This window comes from Vulpes vulpes, chromosome 15 (genome assembly GCF_048418805.1).
Source record: "Vulpes vulpes isolate BD-2025 chromosome 15, VulVul3, whole genome shotgun sequence".
Lineage (NCBI taxonomy): Eukaryota > Metazoa > Chordata > Mammalia > Carnivora > Canidae > Vulpes > Vulpes vulpes.
In genome coordinates, this window is record NC_132794.1 from 30,910,860 (window position 1) to 30,932,498 (window position 21,639).

Below are 21,639 nucleotides of genomic sequence, written 5' to 3' on the forward strand. Positions count from 1 at the left end.
TATCCACCTTTCACTTGTGGCATTTTAGATTTCTTTCTATCTTAAAATTTCCTCCACCATTCTTTCTAGGATACTATTCTCTCTGGCTTGGCGATCTTGATTATTTTATATCTCTTGGTGTATCCATCTCAGTTTCCACTATAGAAAGTCATTCTTGTGACTAACCTTTGAATATAATCATTGCTGATTATTGGTATGTTGGAGCTGGCTCACATGCTTAAAAAAAGTACCCAGTCTTCCCAACTCCACATTCACTGACTTCATGTTAGCAGCTTGAAACCAGCCACCTTGTAAGTAACTACCCAATAGAAGTGAGTAAATGGCTACAAATTAGGGTTTTGCTTTGTTTTCCTCCCAGAGAATTGATTGGTCGACATTAACCAGTATATCACTGCAGATAATTTAGCCTTTGTAATTCATGCAATTTTTTCCCTCTGTGTTGCTGTTTTGAAATCACACTCTCTACTCATGACCTTTCTCCTGATCTTTAAACTTAATTCTCTAAAGTCTTATTGATTTTCTTCATATCTGTGCTCTTAGCAGCACCTTAATCCATTCAAAATTGAAATTCTTTTCCCTAAGACATTTCTGAGTTGTTGTTGTTGTTGTTGTTGTTGTTGTTTTTTCCTACTTTGGTCAGTACAATTAGGTTCTACTAGCCAACAGGGCCATCTAAATAACATTTGAGTAACTTTTGCTTTACTCCATAATTTCATTCTATTCTTCTACTTTGAATTAGTCAACATGGTTCCATCTCTGAAATGCCAATGTAGGTTCTTTCCTTTTTTTCCACACAACTATTTTAATTCAGTGTTTTCATAGTTTATACCTAGAAATGTTACAATGTTCTGATACCTTCACCTACAGAAGTCCAGTCTCTTCCTTAACTATAGAGTGCTACCAGTTATTTCTCTAAAAGTCTGATTTTGTGGGGCACCTGGGTGGCTCAGTGGTTGAGTGTTTGCCTTTGGCTCAGGTAGTGATCCTGAGGTCCTGGGATCCAGTACCGCATTGGGCTCCCCACAGGGACCCTACTTCTCCCTCTGCCTAGGTCTCTACCTTTCTCTCTCTGTGTCTTTCATGAATAAATAAATAAAATATTAAAAAAATAATAAAAATTAAAATAAAACTCTGATTTTGTCATTTCTTGTTCAAAATTCTTTGCTGGCTCACCACTGCCTATATCATAAATCCCGCACCCTAGATCACATTCCCGACCTTCCCAATCTGGCCTGGCTGCCTTTCTAGTTTTACCTTTCGTATATTGTGTCTGGCTCAACTAGAAATCAATGTTCACCAAACATTTGTTTTTCCACTCCCATTTTTTTTTCTCCACCTATTTCCTTTACCTGCTATCCTCTTCTCTCCATTTAACTTGTTGAAATCATGCTTTCCTTTAAAACCCAACTCAGCTGGCACTTCTCCAAGGAAGTCTTATATGATGCTACATATTTAATTTAATTATATTAAAATTATTTGAGTACATGCTTATCTCCTCCATTAGAGAGTACATTTCTAAATCTTGTATTTTTCACTAGGCCTAAGAAAACCTAACAGTACAACTTGCAAACACGTGTTCAATCTGTATTTACTTGTTGTTTGAAGAAATCAGTACCTTGGATGAGGTGAGTCTTTGCTGGTGGAAGGTCTCGTTTTGCTGCCTTGTTTACTCGTCCTTTTCCATCATTTTGCTGTTCCTGTGCTTCTCTGGTATCACCTGGATTGGTTCTCATATCAGCAACCTGTCTTCCATCCAGTACTTCTCTCCCCTTGTAACTGCCTACTTTTCTATCTGATGATCGGTCTGTTCTTGCTTCTATAGAAGGGAGTTTTGGCACCATAACAGGTCGCACCTCCAGCTGTGCCTTGGATTGGACAGTGGGTGATTTTATAGCAGGTGGTGGCACCGGAGGAGGTGGTAGATCTAGAAAGAAATATTTAAAATAGCGTAAAAGTCTGCCACTTATAAAATTGTTAAATATTAGTATTATCATTGGAGTCACATTCAGTTGTGAGATAATATAACTTAAATGAACTAGAATAATTGATGGTAACCAAGGAAAAAGAAGATCAACAATTTCAATGTATTTTCACTGTTGTAAATGGCAGAAAAATACTGAATCACAGAGCTGGAACTTAAAGATGATCTACTCTTGGGATAAGCTAATATGGCAATATATGCTATAACATTCCCTCCCCCAACTATGATATACCTTCTTAACTCATTTTAGCACAATGTTGCTGGTCCCAGATATAAACCCTTATTCTTTGGGCAACCACTTCAGATTGAGTGAGGTTGGCACTTGAGTTGAAACCTATTTGCCAACTCTAATCTAGCCTAAATCCTTTTTCGTTCTGTAAAAAAGAAAACTCAAACACATGACCTTAAGTTATTTTTCAGTCTCAAACCTATATATGATCAGAACCAGGGCCAATGCCCTTAGATTCTTAATTTCTGATTCCTGTGTTTATAACCTACCATTTAATGATGAGATCTCTGTACTCTGTATCTGCACCCAGAGCTATTATTTTTTTAAAGATAGATTTATTTATTTATTTATTTATTCATTCATTCATTCATTCATTCATTCATTCATTCATGAGAGACACAGAAAGAGGCAGAGATACAGGCAGAGGGAGAAGCAGGCCCCTTGCAAGGAGCCCAATATGGGACTTGATTACTGGACCATAGGATCGTACCCTGAGTTGAAGGCAGACACTTAGCTGCTAAGCCACTGAGACAACTCCACCCAGAGGTTTTAAGCCAGATAAACTCTGGTATAAATATGTTAATGTTATATATTATAACTGGACATTATATATAATTCAACTTTTTATACTTAAGGATAAAAGTAGATAAAAAATTGGTCTCTAGAAAATAAATTTTCTTTAAGAGATGCTACCTTTGACTCTTACATACATATTCCAGGGAGTAGAAATAGCCTAATGATAGTTGGTAACTTAGCAGAAGAATATGAAGATATTTTAGTTTTAGTTTGTTTTGCCTTTTGTATGGAGGACGAATTAAAAGGAAAGGCTTGAATCCATGAGGGCAAGAGTTTATTGTTATACCTCAGATAAGTAATGATAGGGGATGGAACTATATTGGTGGCTGTTCAGATGAGATGTATTTGAGAGACCTTAAGGAAGAAAAATCAATATTATTTAATGATCAATGGAATATAGTAGGGGAAGGAAAGGAAAGATTCTAGGATGACTTCTAGGATTTCTGCTATACTTTACTAGGTGGGTGAGAGAAACTTCACTGAAGGTAAGGAAGGAGGGGATGGCCTGCAGAGGAAGAGTATGAGTTCAGTTTTATGAAAGTGAATAGGAGGCGCCCTTGAAGTATCTAGATAAAGATGTCCAACAGGTTTTGTACATAAAATCTGAGTTTCAAGAGAGGTCAAGCCCAGAGAGGGAATTATCAGTATGGTTTTTTCAGTCATGACTTCAGAAATGGTAATGTTTTCATATTTGGAGAGGAATACCTATGTGATAGAATAAATCAACTAAAAAGTGTTTATAAAACATGTATTAAATGCTTAGTATTAAAAAAATTAATACTAGCATTTTCAACAAAAAAGCACACATTTACATGCTAAAAATAAATCATAAGTACATAAGAACTTGAAAGTTCTCATACCTTTCTATCTCCATTTCAAATCCTCAATATTGATAATGTGGAGATAATCAGTTTGAATATTTTTCTATAGATCACTCCAGAAATTATTTATACACACAAATTAGACCTGCTAAGTTGCATAATTCCAGGAAGCATCATTCACATCAGGGACTATATAAAATGGCCACCCCTAGGGTTGTATAGTGCTGTCTGCCCACCCCTATGTGGGTGTATGATAAAAAGTACCACACACAAAATATGCAGTCTGCCTTTCTTATTGACATAGGTGGAATTGTATTTTTTTTTTACCTAACTGTGCAGTTGCTTACATTTCCCTATATGTATGTACATATAGCTCTGTCTCTTTTTTTTTAAAGTTTGTATAATGCTCTATCTTATGAATATATTATTATTTATTTAGCCAATCCTTACAGAAGAATATTTAGGTTGTTTCCATATAGTTTACTATTACTGACAATGTTCCACTGACTATCATTAACATGTACCAGCACGAGAAATTCTTGAATATTAAAATCATGTCTCAGGAATTTTTTTTGTTAAGGATTTTATTTATTTATTTGAGAGAGAGAAAAAGAGAGAGCACAGGGGAGGGACAGAGGGAGAGAGAATCTAAAAAAGAGTCTGTGCTCAGTGCGGAGCCTGATGTGGGGCTTGATCCCACCACCTAGGGACCGTGGTCTGAGCTGAAACCAAAGGTCAGACACTGAACCAAATGAGCCGCCTAAGGGTCCCATGTCTTAGAAATTCTTTACATAAGAGCCAATAAGGATTCTAGGAAATACCAGTTTTAATCTAGTGTTTCTCATTCTTACATACTTTTTAAAAAGAATTAATCATTCTTGTCCCATACGTAGATGTTAGTCTTTTTTAAACTAATTTCCTTTTGACATTATATGCTAAAACTAAGACATCAAAATTGATCATACTGGTCTTTGGAAAAAGAGGGCTTGATGTACCATCTTCCTACCAGCTATTTTATTAGGACTCCATTATTACAAGTAATCCAACTTCTACTTGCATTTTTTTTTTTTTTGCTGTTGTTAGTTCTAATGGCTCATCATGCTCTAGTTTCATATAAATAGCCTCTAAACATTACCTAAATTGGTGGCCAAAGTACAGACAATGACATTAATTTTCTACTGATTCTACAAAATCAAAATTTTTTTTTGCCTTACACCATATACTACCCTTGTCACTGTGTCTGGTTTTCCTCTTTACTACTACCTTAATGGACTTTGAAAAAAAAAAAAAAAAAAAAACAGGGAGGCCTGGGTGGCTCAGTGGTTGAGTGCCTCCCTTTGGCCCAGACCATGATCCTGAGGTCCCAGGATCGAGTCCAACATCGGGCTTCCTGCATGGAGCCTGCTTCTCTCTCTGCCTGTGTTTCTGCCTCTCTGTGTCTCTCATGAATAAATAAATAAAATGTTTTAAAAAAACAATACTTAAAAAAGGTATTATCATGAGAGTCCTCCCTTATCTGCTACTTATTTAACTGTAAAGAGTCAAAAACCACACTGTATTGAGTGGCTTAAAGCCAAGTGATCCAAGGCAGAGCAGTTCTAAGTTCAGACTAAGCCTGGGACTGGCAAAAAAGGAGAAAAATCAAATTCAGATCATACCTGGCAGCAAATTGGAGTGAGTGCCTGCAGGCTCTTTTCTGCACTATCTCCTTGCTACAGATTTAAACTCCAAATTGCAAACACAGATTATCAAGCAGGCAGAAAGTAACTGCCACTATCACCAAATCATAAAATGTCTGGGTTCATCAGGTACTGAAGCTGATGATTACCACTATTATAAGAGCATACAAAATCTTAGGAATCTGACTCTTGAGACAAAATCTATTACCAGGTGCTCTATAACACAGGTAGGAGAAGAGAACCCAATGGTAATTAGAAGAGTTCTAACCTCCTGGATATAATTGCTTCTGTAACTAATGGATGATGAGAGGCAAATGCTTGTAGGTTTTATTTCTCATACAGATGGGTTAACAATTTTTTTAGGTATTATAAGATAAGTGCTGAGTCAAAGTAGAGATCATTATAGTATGAACAATTCTGTATTTCACAGAGTGATAAACAGTACTTTTCACTCATATATCAATAATAGCTCAAACTGGATTTAACAAATAGAATCATGGATTCATATATGTATAGACACCTTATATCATCTTATAAACATCACTCTTTATACAATATATCCCAAATTCCAGTATAATGTATATTGAGTAAAATGTAAGAGCATGTGTATGCAGATATTTCTGCCAGCATTAACTCAGTATGGAGATCCAGTACTCTATTTACTTACTTAGCTGCTTAAAGTCCCAAGACCTTATAATTAATGATAAATCAAGTCAAAATAACATCATTCCAAAGAGGGTGGTGAATTTATAATTTATGAAAAGTAGGGCTGGAGAAATAATGTAGATTTGGTTTTTAAATCAAGTATGTAAATGCATCGAAAGGGTTGAAAAGAGGGGGTGGGAAGAATCTATTAGAAGGTCCTAGAAATGCACTTATGCTTGGCTTTAACTCACTAAGACTCCCTCTAATAAATATTCATATATTTTAATCCTACCCTTCATCTGGGTTAGACTTGTAAGCACAAATATGAGATAAATAAACAGATTCGGCCTGTCAACTGTGACTACAGCACACAGTGCTCCGCTGAGCCTGGAGGACTCCCTACGTCTCACTGAGGCCGAGGATTTACCGACAGAACAAGGTATGGTCACAGTGCCCTATGGGCTGAACTTTGTCTCTCAAAGTTCATATGCTAAAATCCCAACCCCCCTGCATCTCAGAATGAGATGGGATTTCGAGACAGGGTCTTTAAAGAGGTAATTACAGTAAATTGAGTCCTACAGTAAATTGGGCCTTAATACAATCTACCTGGTTTCCTTATATGAAGGGGAGATTAGGAGACATACATAGATTGGAGAAAGACCAAGTAAATGACCCAGGAGACTACGGACATCTACAAGCCAAGGAGAGAGGCCTTAGAAGAAATCAACTCTGTCAACACCTTGATCTTGGACTTCTAGCCTCCAGAGCTTCGAGAAAATAGATTTCTAATATTTTGGCCATCTAGTTTATACTGCATTGTTAGGTCAGCCCTAGAAAACTAATACAGCTACTGACTGACAAGGCTCATCACAAACCACTCCTCATCAGATCAGACTAGCTGTTCTTTATTAGCCTTCTTTATATAGCTCACAAAAAGCAAAATACAGAAGCTGAACAAAATTTGCAAAGTAAAGACACTACAAACTCAAGACTGATATACTATATTCTGAAATTAGTTCACAAAGGAAGTCTATTGATAATAATCAAACTCATCCATTATAGTTAACCTTTTAATCATTATATAGCAAAAATCAAAGAAAAAAACTCTTCATGTCTTACTATTATGTTTAATTTACATTTTAACAGTTCATAGCTCTTTAAATTCTTTCCTCTCCTCTCTTCTTTCTCTTTATAAATTGTACAAATTGTGTCTGCCACTGAGTTTCTTCATGAAATGGTCTATGAATTGTTTTTCAAAAAATGTAGTATAGTATTTTGAGAAAATAATTTCAGCGGAAATGACCCAATGTTCCCACGTCTTAACCACTGCTATCAAGAATGTGTGCATTTCTCTTATTTTGATGCATAGAGAAGTATTTGCATTTACTTGATTTTACCTAATCAATATGCATTCCCAGATATGTATAAAATAATACATATTTTGGTATTTTTTTAATCAAATCAGAATGTGTCCAGAATTATACTGAAGACTTTTTTGTATGATAAACATAACCAAAAGACAGATGGTTATCAAAATGCTGAAAGGAAGTTAAAATTTTTAAAATAACTTTAGTCATATCTCCATTTTGCCTATTTTTATGGCTTCGTGAAAATAATTATTGGCTTCTACATTACATTATATCTTGTAATAATTTTGCATAATCACTTTTGTGAAATAAGCAATGAAAAATCCAAATAGTATTTCAAATTAATTTTTGGCTTTAACTATTTCAGTAGATTTCTTTGGTATTTCTAAAATTGACTTGAAAAAATAACTTTGGTGTTTCATCACCCGTTTTAATAGTTACTATGCAGGGATTAGTTAGAATTTAATTTTTTTTTTAATTTTTATTTATCTATGATAGTCATAGAGAGAGAGAGAGAGGCAGAGGCATAGGCAGAGGGAGAAGCAGGCTCCTTGCACCGGGAGCCCGATGTGGGATTCGATCCCGGGTCTCCAGGATCACGCCCTGGGCCAAAGGCAGGCGTCAAACCGCTGCGCCACCCAGGGATCCCTAGAATTTAATTATTAAATACACTGAACAAGGTATTATAGAATGTGGTGCAGTAAATAGAGATTACGATTTTCAAGCATAGCACAATTTATACCTGTGATACCATGTCCTTTAACTTGGCATATTTACATTATTTAAAGCACTTTGGAGAAGCATCACTCAGTGCGAGAAGTCTCTCAAGACAAGTATAAATAAGAGTGGGAAAGAGCTACACCGATCTTTAGGCCAGATTTTCTCTTTTCTGTATTCAACCTAGATGTGTTTACATGGAGGTTTGATGTTTGACCCATTTTTCAGTTAGGAGCACTCTCTTCGAGATAATAAAAACTGATAGGACAGCTATAAAACTTGTAAAATGCCATTGCAGGGTCCCATAAATGTAAAACTGCCGATGGAGTTTGGGGATTTACACCTAGTGTTTGTCCCTTCACAGAAGCAAACATGCACAAAGCCACTGTAATAACCCTTCAAAATCAGATAATATTCTGACAGCTTAGTTTCACTGACAAAAGAGTCCTGGGCAGAAGCCAGGAGGCCCAGGTGCGCTGTGTCATGCCAGTATTTAATGCAGTCTAATATCAGATGGATGCAAGTGAGAGAAAATACTCTGAATAAAGTACAGATAATAGCATGGACAGCCACTCATGGCAAAATTACTTGTGCTCATCATGCTGTGAGCTTTGTATTAAATTTTTCTGTCAAGTGGCAGGAATCACAGGGAGAAGTGCCTCAGAAAACCCTCCTTGTAACCTTGGATAAGGATCTATAATATTAGGCTTTCATATGATAATGGCAAATGATGCCCTTTTTGAAAAATTGCTGACTGGTAATGAAAGTCCTAATCAGATTGTGGTTGGAGAGGACCAGAAGGTGAGGGACAATGTCTGTGACACCCTTCTTCCCCCACCCCTTTAGCAAATTTAGCAAACTTGACAAGATGGGTGAGTCTATGAGAAATTTATCTTACATGAATTTCCAACAAAGCCCTTGGGGTTGTTTATAAAACGAGAAGGTGGCGGTTTAATAAATGCTGGGCCACCTGAGGCACTTTCATTAAAGGCCTTCTCTAGACAACATCACAATGTTTGCATTATTCTCCTGTGCTCCCTTGAGAATACAAGCATTCCCTTTTCAGTGAGAGTCAATATTGCATGTGAAGGCATGAAGGAAGACGATTTGCTTTGCCTTCCGGTGCAGAGAATAACAGTAACACCACTACAGTTAGAATGAATATTCAAGCAAATGTATTATCTTCTCTTTGAATGCAAAATTCCAAAAGGAAACAAAAAAAGAAGACACTCTGGAAGGTTTATCTGTGAATGGGATGCAGGTGAATTGTCTGTCATTACTTCAACTACAGTAATGTCTATGTGCTTGCAACAACAAAATAACCTTTTAAAAATATTAAAAATATACACTTTTTAGTTTCTTAAATAACCATCTTATTAGAAGTACCGAAGATGCTTGACAAGATATGAAAGTTGATCTTTGCTCTAAGTAATAGGAGGCTTACTGTTAATGAATTTTTAATGTAATTTCTAATGCCAGTGGATGCATTGTCTAGTCATAGAGCGCCAGGGTAAATAGGCGAGATTCATAGATGTTTTTATGCGTTTCAATGGACTTACCATCTGTGTAGACTTCTCTGCGCAGATGTCCTGGCTGGTGTTTTTGCTTCTTGGCTGGTCTGGCCTTCTGCATTACAGCAGCACTCATGTTGCTATCTGTAGAGACAGGACTTGTGGGTCGAGGGCACTGGGATGCATGAAAATGTCGGCGGCCTGAGTGAAAATAAAAATTCAGAGCCAAACTCATCAATGAATTTTAATTATAACATTAAATAATTAAAAGAAAACATTAGAACTAGAGGCATCCCTAATTTCCTAAAAATAGCTTTAAATAAACTATTCTAGCAAATAATAGGATTTTTGTCATTCTGCCTGACACACCCACTGGAAAAAAAATGCTGAAAGCTTTTTCTAGCTCTTTTTCTTTCTTAACCACAGTATTTTTATTCTGTTAAAGTTCTTGACATCACTTGTTAAGGAAAAACAACCCAATTACTTTTGCATCTAACTTCACTAGAATGTTGTTTGTAAACAAAATTATTGATTAGATTTTTGCACTATATATTCAATATATGTTGTTTTTTTCAAGGGAATTGCCAGTCCTTAAGAAATTCAGGCTCTAAAAATGAACAGTACTAACTATGCCCCTTATTTAAATTAAATATATTTTTATGCTATTCTTTGAAGGCAGACACCTAATATCTTAATATATGCTGAGGCATTTACTCTTCAGGAGGCCTGAAAGCTAGCTAACATATTTAGACCCATCCACAATTACTTATACCCCTTTCCTTTCACTAGATGTTTACTTGCTAATTCTGGTTAAAGAGACCCCTCCAGAGACTTCTACCTTTTTTGGTGGTAGCAGAGGAAATTTGGGTTTTTCATTTTGGAGGGACGATATTTGCAGGTACCAGTGATAACTGACTGAGCTAATTAGACATGGTACATCTCAGAGCTCTCCAATTTTCTGGCTGCCTTACAGACATGTTGTATTACAAGGGCACAAAATACTTAACATAATGGCAAGGGAATTCCTGACCCTTTACTTGACTTTCATTATTTTGGTTTCTAGAAATTCCAGATACACAAAGCTGGAACTTTTGGTTGTACTGTTAGAAACTTCCAACAGAACTACACAACATGTCTTTTGGCTATAAACAGAAGACATATACGGTGGAATCAAAATATTCAAAAATGCTAACTGAAGCATAATAAATAATATACATTAACACGGCCAAGTGAGAAGCAATTTGACTGGATTATTCATTCATATTAACTTCAAGTCGTATGATCAGCAGCACCCTTTCTCGAGAAGAACATTTTAATAGGCAGAGGCCAATGCATGTTTAGTTTGTTATAATTATGAGCCAAACGAAAACGAGAAATGCCATTAAATTACAATACAATAAAATATTAAACCAAACTCTCCTTAGCCATGATGGAGACTATTACAATTAAAGTTACATATCCATGAAAAGAGAGAATGAGGGTTGAGACCGAGAACATTATTCATTCTATTGTGTAATGCCATCTACCGTTCATATACCCTGAGGCATAAGGTCGTTTACAGATGAATTTTCAACATTATTTCTATGTTTTGTTGATTTAATGAACTGAAACACACCCTTAATGTAACCTGAAAGCAGTAGTTTGAGATGCTTAATTTCACTTTCTTATTTTTTTGATGATTAAAAAATAAGGAGAAATTAAAGCTATGTACACAGTTGGACATTATTAAGAAAGGTAGGTTTGGATGGTTATTTTGTTACATTCAGTAGCTACTGAGGGGAAAAAAAGGAACTTGGTTGAATTTCATTAAATATCGGCCTAGCCAAAATAAATATTTGTTCTACAATAAAAGGTCGAGGGCTATTAGACTTCTTTTTTCCTGTAAAGTGTTCTTGATAAATAACATACAGAAATAACCTTATTTTCTCTGAATACATTCTACAAATGATAAAAAATAATAACCAATCCAGGATCTGAAGAGAATAGGGAAAAGTACTAATGTGATAGTTATTAAACTAAGAAAAATAAAACACCAAAACAAGATAGCAACTACTGATATGTTGTGATAGTCTTTAATTTCTCAGAAATACATGTTTTGTTGGCCACATTATTTTACTCCACTATATGTATTCTTTTGGTTATCAGAAATACACACATACACACAATGTATATATGAATGTATGATATGTATACACGTGTATATATTCCATCCCACAGAAATCAATGTCATGTTGACTTAAAATTGTTTCCTTTTTCATACTATTTACTCTTTAACAAGGTTGGGAATAGGCGATAAATAAAAGTGGGTTCAAACATAAGAGCAGAGGATTGCCTGGGTGGCTCAGTAGATTGTCTGCCTTGGGCTTGGGTTGTGATCCTGGGATCAAATCCCGCATCCTCAGCGGGGAGCCTGTTTCTCCCTCTGCTCCTCCCGCCACATATGCTCTCTCTCAAATAAATAAATGAAATCTTTAAAAAAAAAAACCCAAAGCATAAGAATAGATGTATGAAAACAGGGCATTGGTAATGAAAAGGGAAAATGAAAACAATATATATGCATTTTCAAATTATTAGATTAAAAATGTTTACTTTAAATATGAGGCATCTATGCTTGAAAATGTATGCATATTACACACATCTTTCTATCTTCCTAATTAAATTAACATTTTCATTCAGAGGGCATGAAGAAAATGGGGGTTAAGGAGAAATAGCTCATTTTCCAATGGTTGAGTATTGGAATATTTATTTCTCTTAGAGAATTTCTAATTAAATAGGATAAGAAAACTATCACAATGAATTTTATCTTGGTTACTTTCTATGCCTTAAAAAATCATATAACACAAACCTCACTGGACTATAGGCATACCTAAAGAAACTGTACACATATCTGCTATAACTTTCGTAAAAAAACGAAGACTTCCCAAGGAGCTTCACTCACATCACACAGGATTTATTAACTAAAAATAAACTAGAAGATTTGAAAAGCCATGTCCAGAAAAAGGGAATAACTACACTATGTCATATGCTTGGACTCTGGATTCCTCAGGCAGCAATAGAAGACAGTTAATAATAGCTGCATTTCACCCTGGACAAGAGATCCGAGGTGACAATCATCAACTGATATATACACATGGAGTCTTCTTTTCCAGCTTGGCAACAAGTACACAACTTACCAGCAGCATCCTGCATCTGACGACGTGCCACTTTAAGTCCAGCATATTCTGCAGCTGCTGCCACTGCCTGGGCAAAATCAGCATCGGTGAAGAAGGAGCCATCAGAAGAACTCACACTGGAGCGTCCACTGGAAATGTTGTCCTCCTCTGAGGCTGAGCCCCAGCCATTGATCATGGACCCAGTGACAGAGCTTTCAAGGTCCCCCACACTGGAGGCAGGGGTCTGCTCAAGGCCACGTAACAAAAGCCGTCTGGTCTGCATCTTGGCCACTTCCATGTCTGCTTCATCTTCTTCCTCTTCTGGTGCATCTGTATCCATATCTGAGACAAGAGGTCCTGAAATGTAGCCATAGGTATGTGGTGGGGAAATCGGTCTTGGTGGTGGAGGAGGACTCACAGGCTGCCGTCTGCAGGAAGATGGATCAACAGGTTTGGCTCAGCTCATTAGTAGGACACATATAAAATGCGTTAACCAAGAAATTCACGAATACACTGATTTGATCTTTGCCTCTGTGCAGCTAATTTAACCAAGCTGGGCTTAGCTACCTATAAGTCTCCTTATGTTTTATCATTTGGATTATATTCAATTAAAAAAGGAGCAGTAATATATACTTTGGAAACATATGCCTATGTACTGTCTTAAAGCTTACTGAATATGAACAATAGATTATTATTATCAAAGACAACAGATACCAGTTCTGGAACAGATGCTCCATAAACACTTTTTTTTTTCTCTTTATGTCATTTCCACCCTTACCATTCCAAGCAAATGGACTCATTCATGGTGACTACAGAGAGCAGAATTTCATAAGATGGAACAATGATATATTCAGCATATGACACAGTTTCCTTTGGATTTTATTCTATTAAAATAAAAGGCTATGGGAGTCAAGCATTTTTTCTCTGAATTATTCCCCAAAGGTTATTAGCTATTTCGAAGCCTATCACTTTTACTATTATTCCACCTATCTGTTAAATAAAATGCTTACAGGTATTTTCCTGGTTATCTTGAAATTAATTAAGGACCACAGCTGAGGACAATGTGAGTCGTATTCTGCAGTGGAAGTTCACAGTTACCATTAACTACTTCCAATTATCTCTCTACAGATCTAGAGGATTACAAGGGCCAACAGCAGTCCTACTACTGTCTGACACTGTAACCCACAGTGAGTATAAGATGACGAAGAGAGTGTTTTGACTTCTGTGTAAAGTGAGGTTTGTGGAAAGAAGTTATTCCCATGGTGGGAGAATGCCAAGAGCATTTTCCTATTTTAGGAAAGTGTCTGACAAAAAGGAAGATATACAGTGATTTCTAGTTGAAGGACCGCTCTGTCAGTGACCTGATCAACAGTCCCAATGCCTCTCTAAGCAAGATTAAAGAGATGATATAGGAGGAATGTCATTTGGAAGAGTCCTAACAATACCTCTTGAAATTCCGTGCCTTTGAGACGTAAGGAGGATAGATTCTACACAAGCCTGCCAACCTGAGGGCAGCACTAGATGGTAGTGAGATCAGGTTCTGGTGTCAGCTGGTCACCTCCATGGTTTAGGAGGCTAGGAAAAGCTACAGCATGAATGCCATTGACTGGTAATCCACCTGAAGATGTGGTTAAATTGTTCAAGGACTACAAATGCTTAGAGATGCTGCCAAGGACTGACTGCCAGCCCATCTCCCTCACCATCCTTATAATACTCACAGAGCAACATGAGACAGAAGAGTCATTGAGGCTCCCCAAGGAGAAGCCTGGATCCTCATCTAGCTTGCCATGCCTTAGCACTTAGGAAAATGCACCCGGAAGAGGGAAGAGGACAAAAGTGGTTAAGAGCAGGGAATGCCCTCTTACTTCATGCCACCATAGCCACAGGCAGGGACAATCTGCAAAGGATGTCTGGAAGTACACTATTTTAGTTTTAAAATGAAAAGAATTGGAATTTATGAAACAAAACAAGTAATTAAAGGGGGAAAAAGTTTCAATATTATTTTTTTAAATTTATTTATTATAGTCATACACACACAGAGAGAGAGAGAGAGGCAGAGACACAGGCAGAGGGAGAAGCAGGCTCCATGCACCGGGAGCCCGACGTGGGATTCAATCCCGGGTCTCCAGGATCGCGCCCTGGGCCAAAGGCAGGCACCAAACCGCTGCGCCACCCGGGGATACCCCGGGGGAAAAAAGTTTCAAAAAGAAAAAGACAAGTATAGAGAACAAACTAATGGTTACCAGTGAGGAGGTGAGGGGAGGATGGGTGATGGGGATTAAGGAGTGCACTTGTGATGAGCATCAGGTGTTGAGTCACTATATTGTACACCCAAAACTCATATTGCACTGTATGTTAACTATATTGGAATTAGAATAAAAAATTATTAGGATTGAGCCTTAAATTAAAAGCAAGCATACAAACACAACCATAGAGAATCTGGTCAAAATCTAACTAAGGGACCTGCCATAGAGAAGAAGAGGGAAGTTCGATATAGCAATAGAGTTTTGAGGGTGAGATGCCAGTAGCTCAAAGAAAGAAGTTTTGTGTTTTTTAATTCAGTGAATTGAGACCTTTCCATAAACACATTTTGTTAACACAAATAGAAAGCATTAAAAATAAATGATTATTAAAATGCTATAACTAATTTATTGTGCACCTACTTTGTAATTAAGTATATTTTACAATGTGAAAACTCATTTGATTCTTACAGCAGCTTTCCAAAGTACTGCTTGTATTATCATTCTGCAGATGAAGATACTGAAATTCAGAGAAATTAAGGACCCTGACAAAGTTGCCACAATTAGTAGGTATCAAATGTAGAATTCATTCATTCATTCATTCATTCATTCATTCATTCATTCATTCGTTCATTCATGAGAGAGAGAGAGAGAGCCAGAGACACAGGCAGAGGGAGAAGTAGGCTCTATGCAGGGAGTCTGACGTGGGACTCCATCCCAGAACTCCAGGATCACTCCCTGGGCTGAAGGCAGCGCTAAACTGCTGAGCCACCTGGGCTCCCCACAAATGTAGAATTTAATCACACATTTCATTTCCCAGGTCATGACCTTTCTTCTAGGAATGGTGTTATTACATACACACATGCACATACTCACATATATACGTACTCACATATATACGTGTACACACGCATAAAACGTACTGTAATAATTTATACACATACATACATATATATATCCACAGTTCTTTAATATAACATGCTATTTTTTATTTCTGGATGTTTTCTAATGTGTCTGTGTGTGGCAAAAGAAGAAATATGAAGAATATGCCAAAGCTGAAGTTATTTAAGAGATTAAAATGCAAAATTGTTTCAATATGGAGTGTGTAATACACATAGGAGGAAAACCTTTGTTTAATTTGGATTGGAATAAAATACCACACTTAAAAGTCAATTTATAGTCTTTGTCAGCAGGCACATCCAAAATACCACAAGAAACTTCTTTTTTTAAGCACACGTAAGATTTTCTACCACAAAGGGGACTATTCTGACCATCAATAAAGGGATGTAGAGCAGCCAACTTCACTATGAAAGGAAGCCAGCATTGTTGTATTTGGATAATTCACATTCTGTAGAACAAAACATCTTCATGTTAAACAAGGACTGGTTTTTAACTACTATCACCCTGTGCAAATGCTGAGGAAAGAGAGAAAAATTATTCAAACCATCTGTAAATAAGGCTAGCCCAGGGAATGTGTGATAAACATGTACAGTTTGAAATATGTAATATATTCTATTTGAAAACAAAAAGCTATTTCAAGATGCTGCACTCAAGTGGGACTTGCCACAAACGAACCTCAACCCTCTAGATTTTTCTCCCTGAGGGGTTTCAACATCTTCTGAAATAATGTACAAGATTACAACTGCAAATCACAACACTCTAGGCTCCTGCAAAAATGATGTCTTCATAAACACATTCAAGAGAAGACAGGAACAATGCCATTAATTTATGAAAGCAGGTATTTGTATGGTTCACCACATACCATTTGCCAGACAAAAGACAAAGGGGAACAATGTATACCTTAGAGATTTTTTCTGAAACCAGTATAGCTTCAGTACTCTGTATACTTAACCATCATCTGGTTTGTAAACAGACAAGATATTTCATTTTCCTTGCTTTTTACTGTCTTTTCTTTCCAAGTGTACCATATTCAGTTTGTCTGTATTTATAAAACATCAGTTAATTTCCTATCCCATACATGAAAATTACTTTTACTTTTCAAGAAGTTTTTGCTAAATGTCAACTGTAGGAAACTCAATAGTACCAGACACTTTTTGAAACAATATATGCAAATAGGTTTAATTATATCATTTTCACAGTTATTGTTCAAAGAGAAGAAGGATTCCTGTTACATTGGTCACCTAGTTTATCTAGTTTTAAACAAAAAGAGAATATCTAGAAGCTCATTAGAAAGCCAAAACTTCAATATCCATATTAAAGCAAGTCTAAAATGTTTAATATTGCAGATATATAATGGTTTTAGCTCAGTATTTTCTTATTAATATAAACCACAGTGTTTATTTATGCCCTTAATCAGTAAACACAACAGTAAAAAAAGTATTCATTTTTTACACATTTACTCTGCCCCTATTATGGTGAGATACCTAGGCTCTGAGACCAAAGGATCACAAGCAAAAATGAGCTTGAGGAATGCTTTATACTTAAAGTCATAAAAGGATTTGATTTGAAGGCACACATAATAAAGCTAAATATGTATCAGGCCATGGCAGAGTATATTTTGCAAAGATGTCCATGATAATATCTCCCATCCCAAAGCTCTTCTGGGATAAGAACTTGCCACTCTCCCATCTAGAGAGGGAGTTTAGTTTTATACGAATCTCAGTGGACCCCGTGACTGCTCTGACCAACAGAATGTGGCTAAAAGGTCACTGTGTCAGTTCTGAATTGTAGCTCTTAACTGGCCTAGAAACTTCCTCTTACTGTCTTCCTGGAAACCTACTGCCATGTAAGAAGTGCCACTACCCTATAATCCCCATGTTATGAGAAACCTGGGCATTGAAGAGACCCTAGAGGAGGACACTCAATGTGGAGACAGAGAAGCCACAGAGTATTGAGATATTAGACACATGAGTAAAGAAACTAATGTGAGAGTAAATCTTCCAAATGAACTAAACTAGATGTGGGTCAGAGATTAACTGCCCAGGTGAATCCTTTTCGAAATCGCAATTCATGGAACTGTGATTAAAAGAAAATGGTTGTTTTAGGTAACTGTTTAAAGTAGTTTGTTGGGGGACGCCTGGGTGGCTCAGTGGTTGAGCGCTTGCCTTCAACCCAGGGAGTGATCCTGGAGACCCAGGATCGAGTCCCACGTCGGGCTCCCTGCATGGAGCCTGCTTCTCCCTCTGCCTGTGCCTCTACCTCTCTCTGTGTATGTCTCTCATGAATAAATAAATAAAATCTTAAAAAAAAAATAAAGTAGTTTGTTGGGCAGCCATAGAAAGAGGAGATCAAGTATGATGTTAGAAATTTAGTTAAATAGATTTGTTCCTTGCCTGAAGGGACTTATATAATCCAGTAAAGGAGACAAACAATTAATCAAGTGTGCAATGATAATGCAGTATCCATAAACAGAGGATGTCTAAGGTGTTAATAGGAAGACATAGAATTAGCACCTATCTCAGAATTGGGACATCAGAAAAAGATTCTACAGAGAGTATCTATCATTTCACCTTGGTCCTCAAAGATTCACAAGTGTTAGTTCCAAAAAAAGAGAGGGGATAATGGTGTTCCAGGAAAATAGGATGGCATGGGGAAAAGATCTCAAGGTGGGTGATCAAGTATCCATTCCAGGAACTGGAAGAAATGTAGAGTGAAAGCACCATGAACAGAAAGAGGTGAGTGGCAATGAATAAGGATGGGAAGGCATGCAGGGGTCAGATCACAAAGGGCCTTGATTGCTACATTAAGGAATCTTGCCTTTATTCTAAGGGAAATGGGAAGCCATTGAGAGATTTTAAGCAATGGAGAGCCTTGATCAGTGTTGCATTTTAGGAAAAATGCCTCTGCACAGTCTGTAGCAGGAAGATTAGATTGAAGAAGGGGCAAGGCTAAAGGCAACCAGACCACTTATGGACCATTACAGTAATACAGGCAAGAGAGAATGGCTGTCGGAAGTAGGAAAGTGCCTTTATGGCTGGAGATACATGTATTGTTCTGAGTGATATTTAAGCAGCTGAAATCTACAGAAACGAGTACTTGGATATGAGTCTGACGCTCTGAATGAAATCTGTAGAGAAATAGCCATCTATCTTTAATGAGTACATCATTAGGGGCATGGCAGGATGATGAGAAACAGAAGCCATTGCTGATGGGCCAGGCATCTGAATAGGTCAAAGGTTTGAGAAAAGGCTTCACTGAGAGACTTAACTAGAGATAAGAATTACAGCATTACAATGCTGTATACAGCATTGTATATAGTATCAAAAATGTAGACATAATTTAAATGTCCAACATTAAGAAATTAAGTGAATCACAATATATTTTTGTTCAACACAAATATCTAAATAAAAAGTTACTGACGTGGAAAAATACACGATTCAGTGGAAAGAGTAGCTTATAATTTATTGGTATATCACAAATTCAAAGCAATGTGAGCATATACTGAAAAGATCCTTACTGAGGTCTTAACAGTGACTATTTCTGACTACATTGGTACTTTTGTACTTTTATTTTGTTTATCTGTATTTTCAAATATTTTTTTTTTAGTGAACATGTAGGATATACCTTCATCATAAAAGAACAATAATAGTTTTTTGTTGTTATTTAAGGAACTTCATTTACTTCTTATAAGTGTCCAGTGTTATTTTCAGCAACAATCCTGGAAATAAATTTCTAGTACCTTCATAGGCTGAAAATCATCATTTCAAAAAAGGCTGTATATAATTAAACAGGATTTTAAGTACAGGTAACCAGAGCATTTGCCAATTATATGTATTCATTTTGAATTCATATAAGTATTCACTCCCCTAAAACAGCAGGGGTGTCTTAATTCTGTGGTATCCAATTCCTTTCATCAAACACTTACTGAGGTAAGCTTTGTGCAACCTCAATAACATGAGTAAGATGTGAGCTCTGCCCTCAAAGAGCTTTTAATTCAAAGAGGGAAACAGACATACCAATAGCAAACATTAATACAACATGAGAACTGATTAGAGTGCTTAGCAGAGCTGTGAAGAGACCATTGTGAAGAGAAAAGGAAATAATTGGTTGAATTTTGCCAGGCAATCAAATGAGACTTTCACAGAGGGAGTGCATTTTAACAGGGCCTGGAAGGATGAGAAGCACTTGCCCCGGCAATCAAAGAAACAGCATGTTGTTAACACACGTGTTCCTAAGGAGGACACAGAAAATGTGGTGGAAGGCCACGAGAGGCTAGAGTGTCCTGCGCCCCCATGCCAGTTCCAGAGGAGCCCTCCCTGGGCCAGGAAGTGGCAGTACTGACCAGATGTTGGTGAATTTAAGGCCAAGTCAGGGAATTTCAAACAAAGTAATTAGAAAAGAAGGTGTATGCAGAGACTGGAAGGGAAGAGGTAAATAAAGTGGAAGGGACGGTGAAAGGCCTCACCACTGGGCTGAATGGCAGGATCTCACTCTGTAAGAAGGGGAGCATTTCCAGACTCGTGTGTCAAGAAAGATAATGTGGAGGGTGGGCAGGAAGGGGGAAACAGAAGAAAAGTGGAGATCAGTTCAAGGATGACAGAATGGCAAGGGCTAGGGATGGAGGGCCTGCCTTTGCAGCTATAAGAATGGAAACAAAGGATCCAGAACAAAAGATCTGTTGAAGTCAGAAATGAAGGGATTGTGAATAATTGAATTTGGGGAATGGAAGGAAGATAGCAGAAGAAATCAAGCAATTGGCTAATTGAGCTGATTGTAAGATGACTTTTTAAGATGATTTTTGGCTATCTGATTTTATTATATATTTTTAAAATATTTTATTTATTCATTTACAAAAGAGAGAGGGAAAGAGAGTGAGAGCACAAGCAGGTAGAGAGACAAGCAGTCTCCCCACTGAGTGCTCCCCCACCATGTGGGGCTTGATTCCAGGACCTTGAAATCATGCCCTGTGCTGAAGTCAGATGCTTAACCAATTGAGCCATCCAGGCACCCTGGCTATTTTATTTTTAATACATTGTTCAAATAAATAAGGATTAAGGATTCTAAACATGATAGCCAACACAAGGGGAAATGAAACAGGTTTGAAAGGTCAAGGGCAAAGACGAAGAATCTGGTTTTGAACAAGTGTAGTATGCGAAGGTCAGTGATAATACTGTGGTGCTCAGGAAAAAGGGTGAGCTGGCTAAATAAATTTTTTTTAAGATTTATTATTATTTTTTATTCATGAGAGACACGGGGCGGGGGGGCAGAGACACAGGCAGAGGGAGAAGCAGGCTCCATGCAGGAAGCCCAATGCGGGACTCAATCCGGATTCCAGGTCACGCCCTGGGCTGAAGGCAGATGCTTAACCGCTGAGCCACCCAGGCATCCCTAGCTAAATAAATTCGAAATCTATCAGGATATAAGTAATTGTCAAATTAAACAGTGGGGTGAGGGCATAAAGGTGAGGAGGAAAAAAAAAAAGGTAAGGAGAGTAGGAAATCGTATTTGTTGAATATTTACCCTACTTCAGATACTTTACATACATTATCTCATTTTTTTTCATACATTATCTCATTTTATTCCCACAACAACTTATAAAATTGTCAACACTGCAGAAAGCTTACATATGAAAAAGATGGACAAATCTTTAGATTGATCATTAGGAGGTTATTTTCAGTAGACTCATGGAAGCAAAATGGTATGGGTCAGAATGCAGTGGGGCTGAGGCGCGAATGGGAATTAGTAAGGGAGAGTTGATTAAACAGCCCTGAGGACTAGGGGAGAAGGGGGCCATGATAACTAGAATGGGGGGCTAAGAAAG

General features: G+C 37.2%; 1 protein-coding gene across 22 annotated transcripts in view; it reads right to left on the bottom strand.

Annotated features, from left to right (window-relative positions):
• Positions 1-21,639, bottom strand: part of ROBO1 (roundabout guidance receptor 1) — a 1,128,624-nt gene that overhangs the window by 7,333 nt on the left and 1,099,652 nt on the right. For 17 of the 22 annotated variants that reach the window (XM_072738096.1, XM_072738103.1, XM_072738092.1 and 14 more), the window contains 3 exons: positions 12,700-13,106; positions 9,575-9,727; positions 1,616-1,924 (listed from right to left, as the gene is read on the bottom strand). In XM_072738096.1, the coding sequence (XP_072594197.1) occupies positions 1,616-1,924; positions 9,575-9,727; positions 12,700-13,106 (869 nt within the window). The remainder of the gene's footprint in view (positions 1-1,615; positions 1,925-9,574; positions 9,728-12,699; positions 13,107-21,639) is intronic. The other 5 variants (XM_072738098.1, XM_072738094.1, XM_072738106.1 and 2 more) reach the window with 1 other exon arrangement.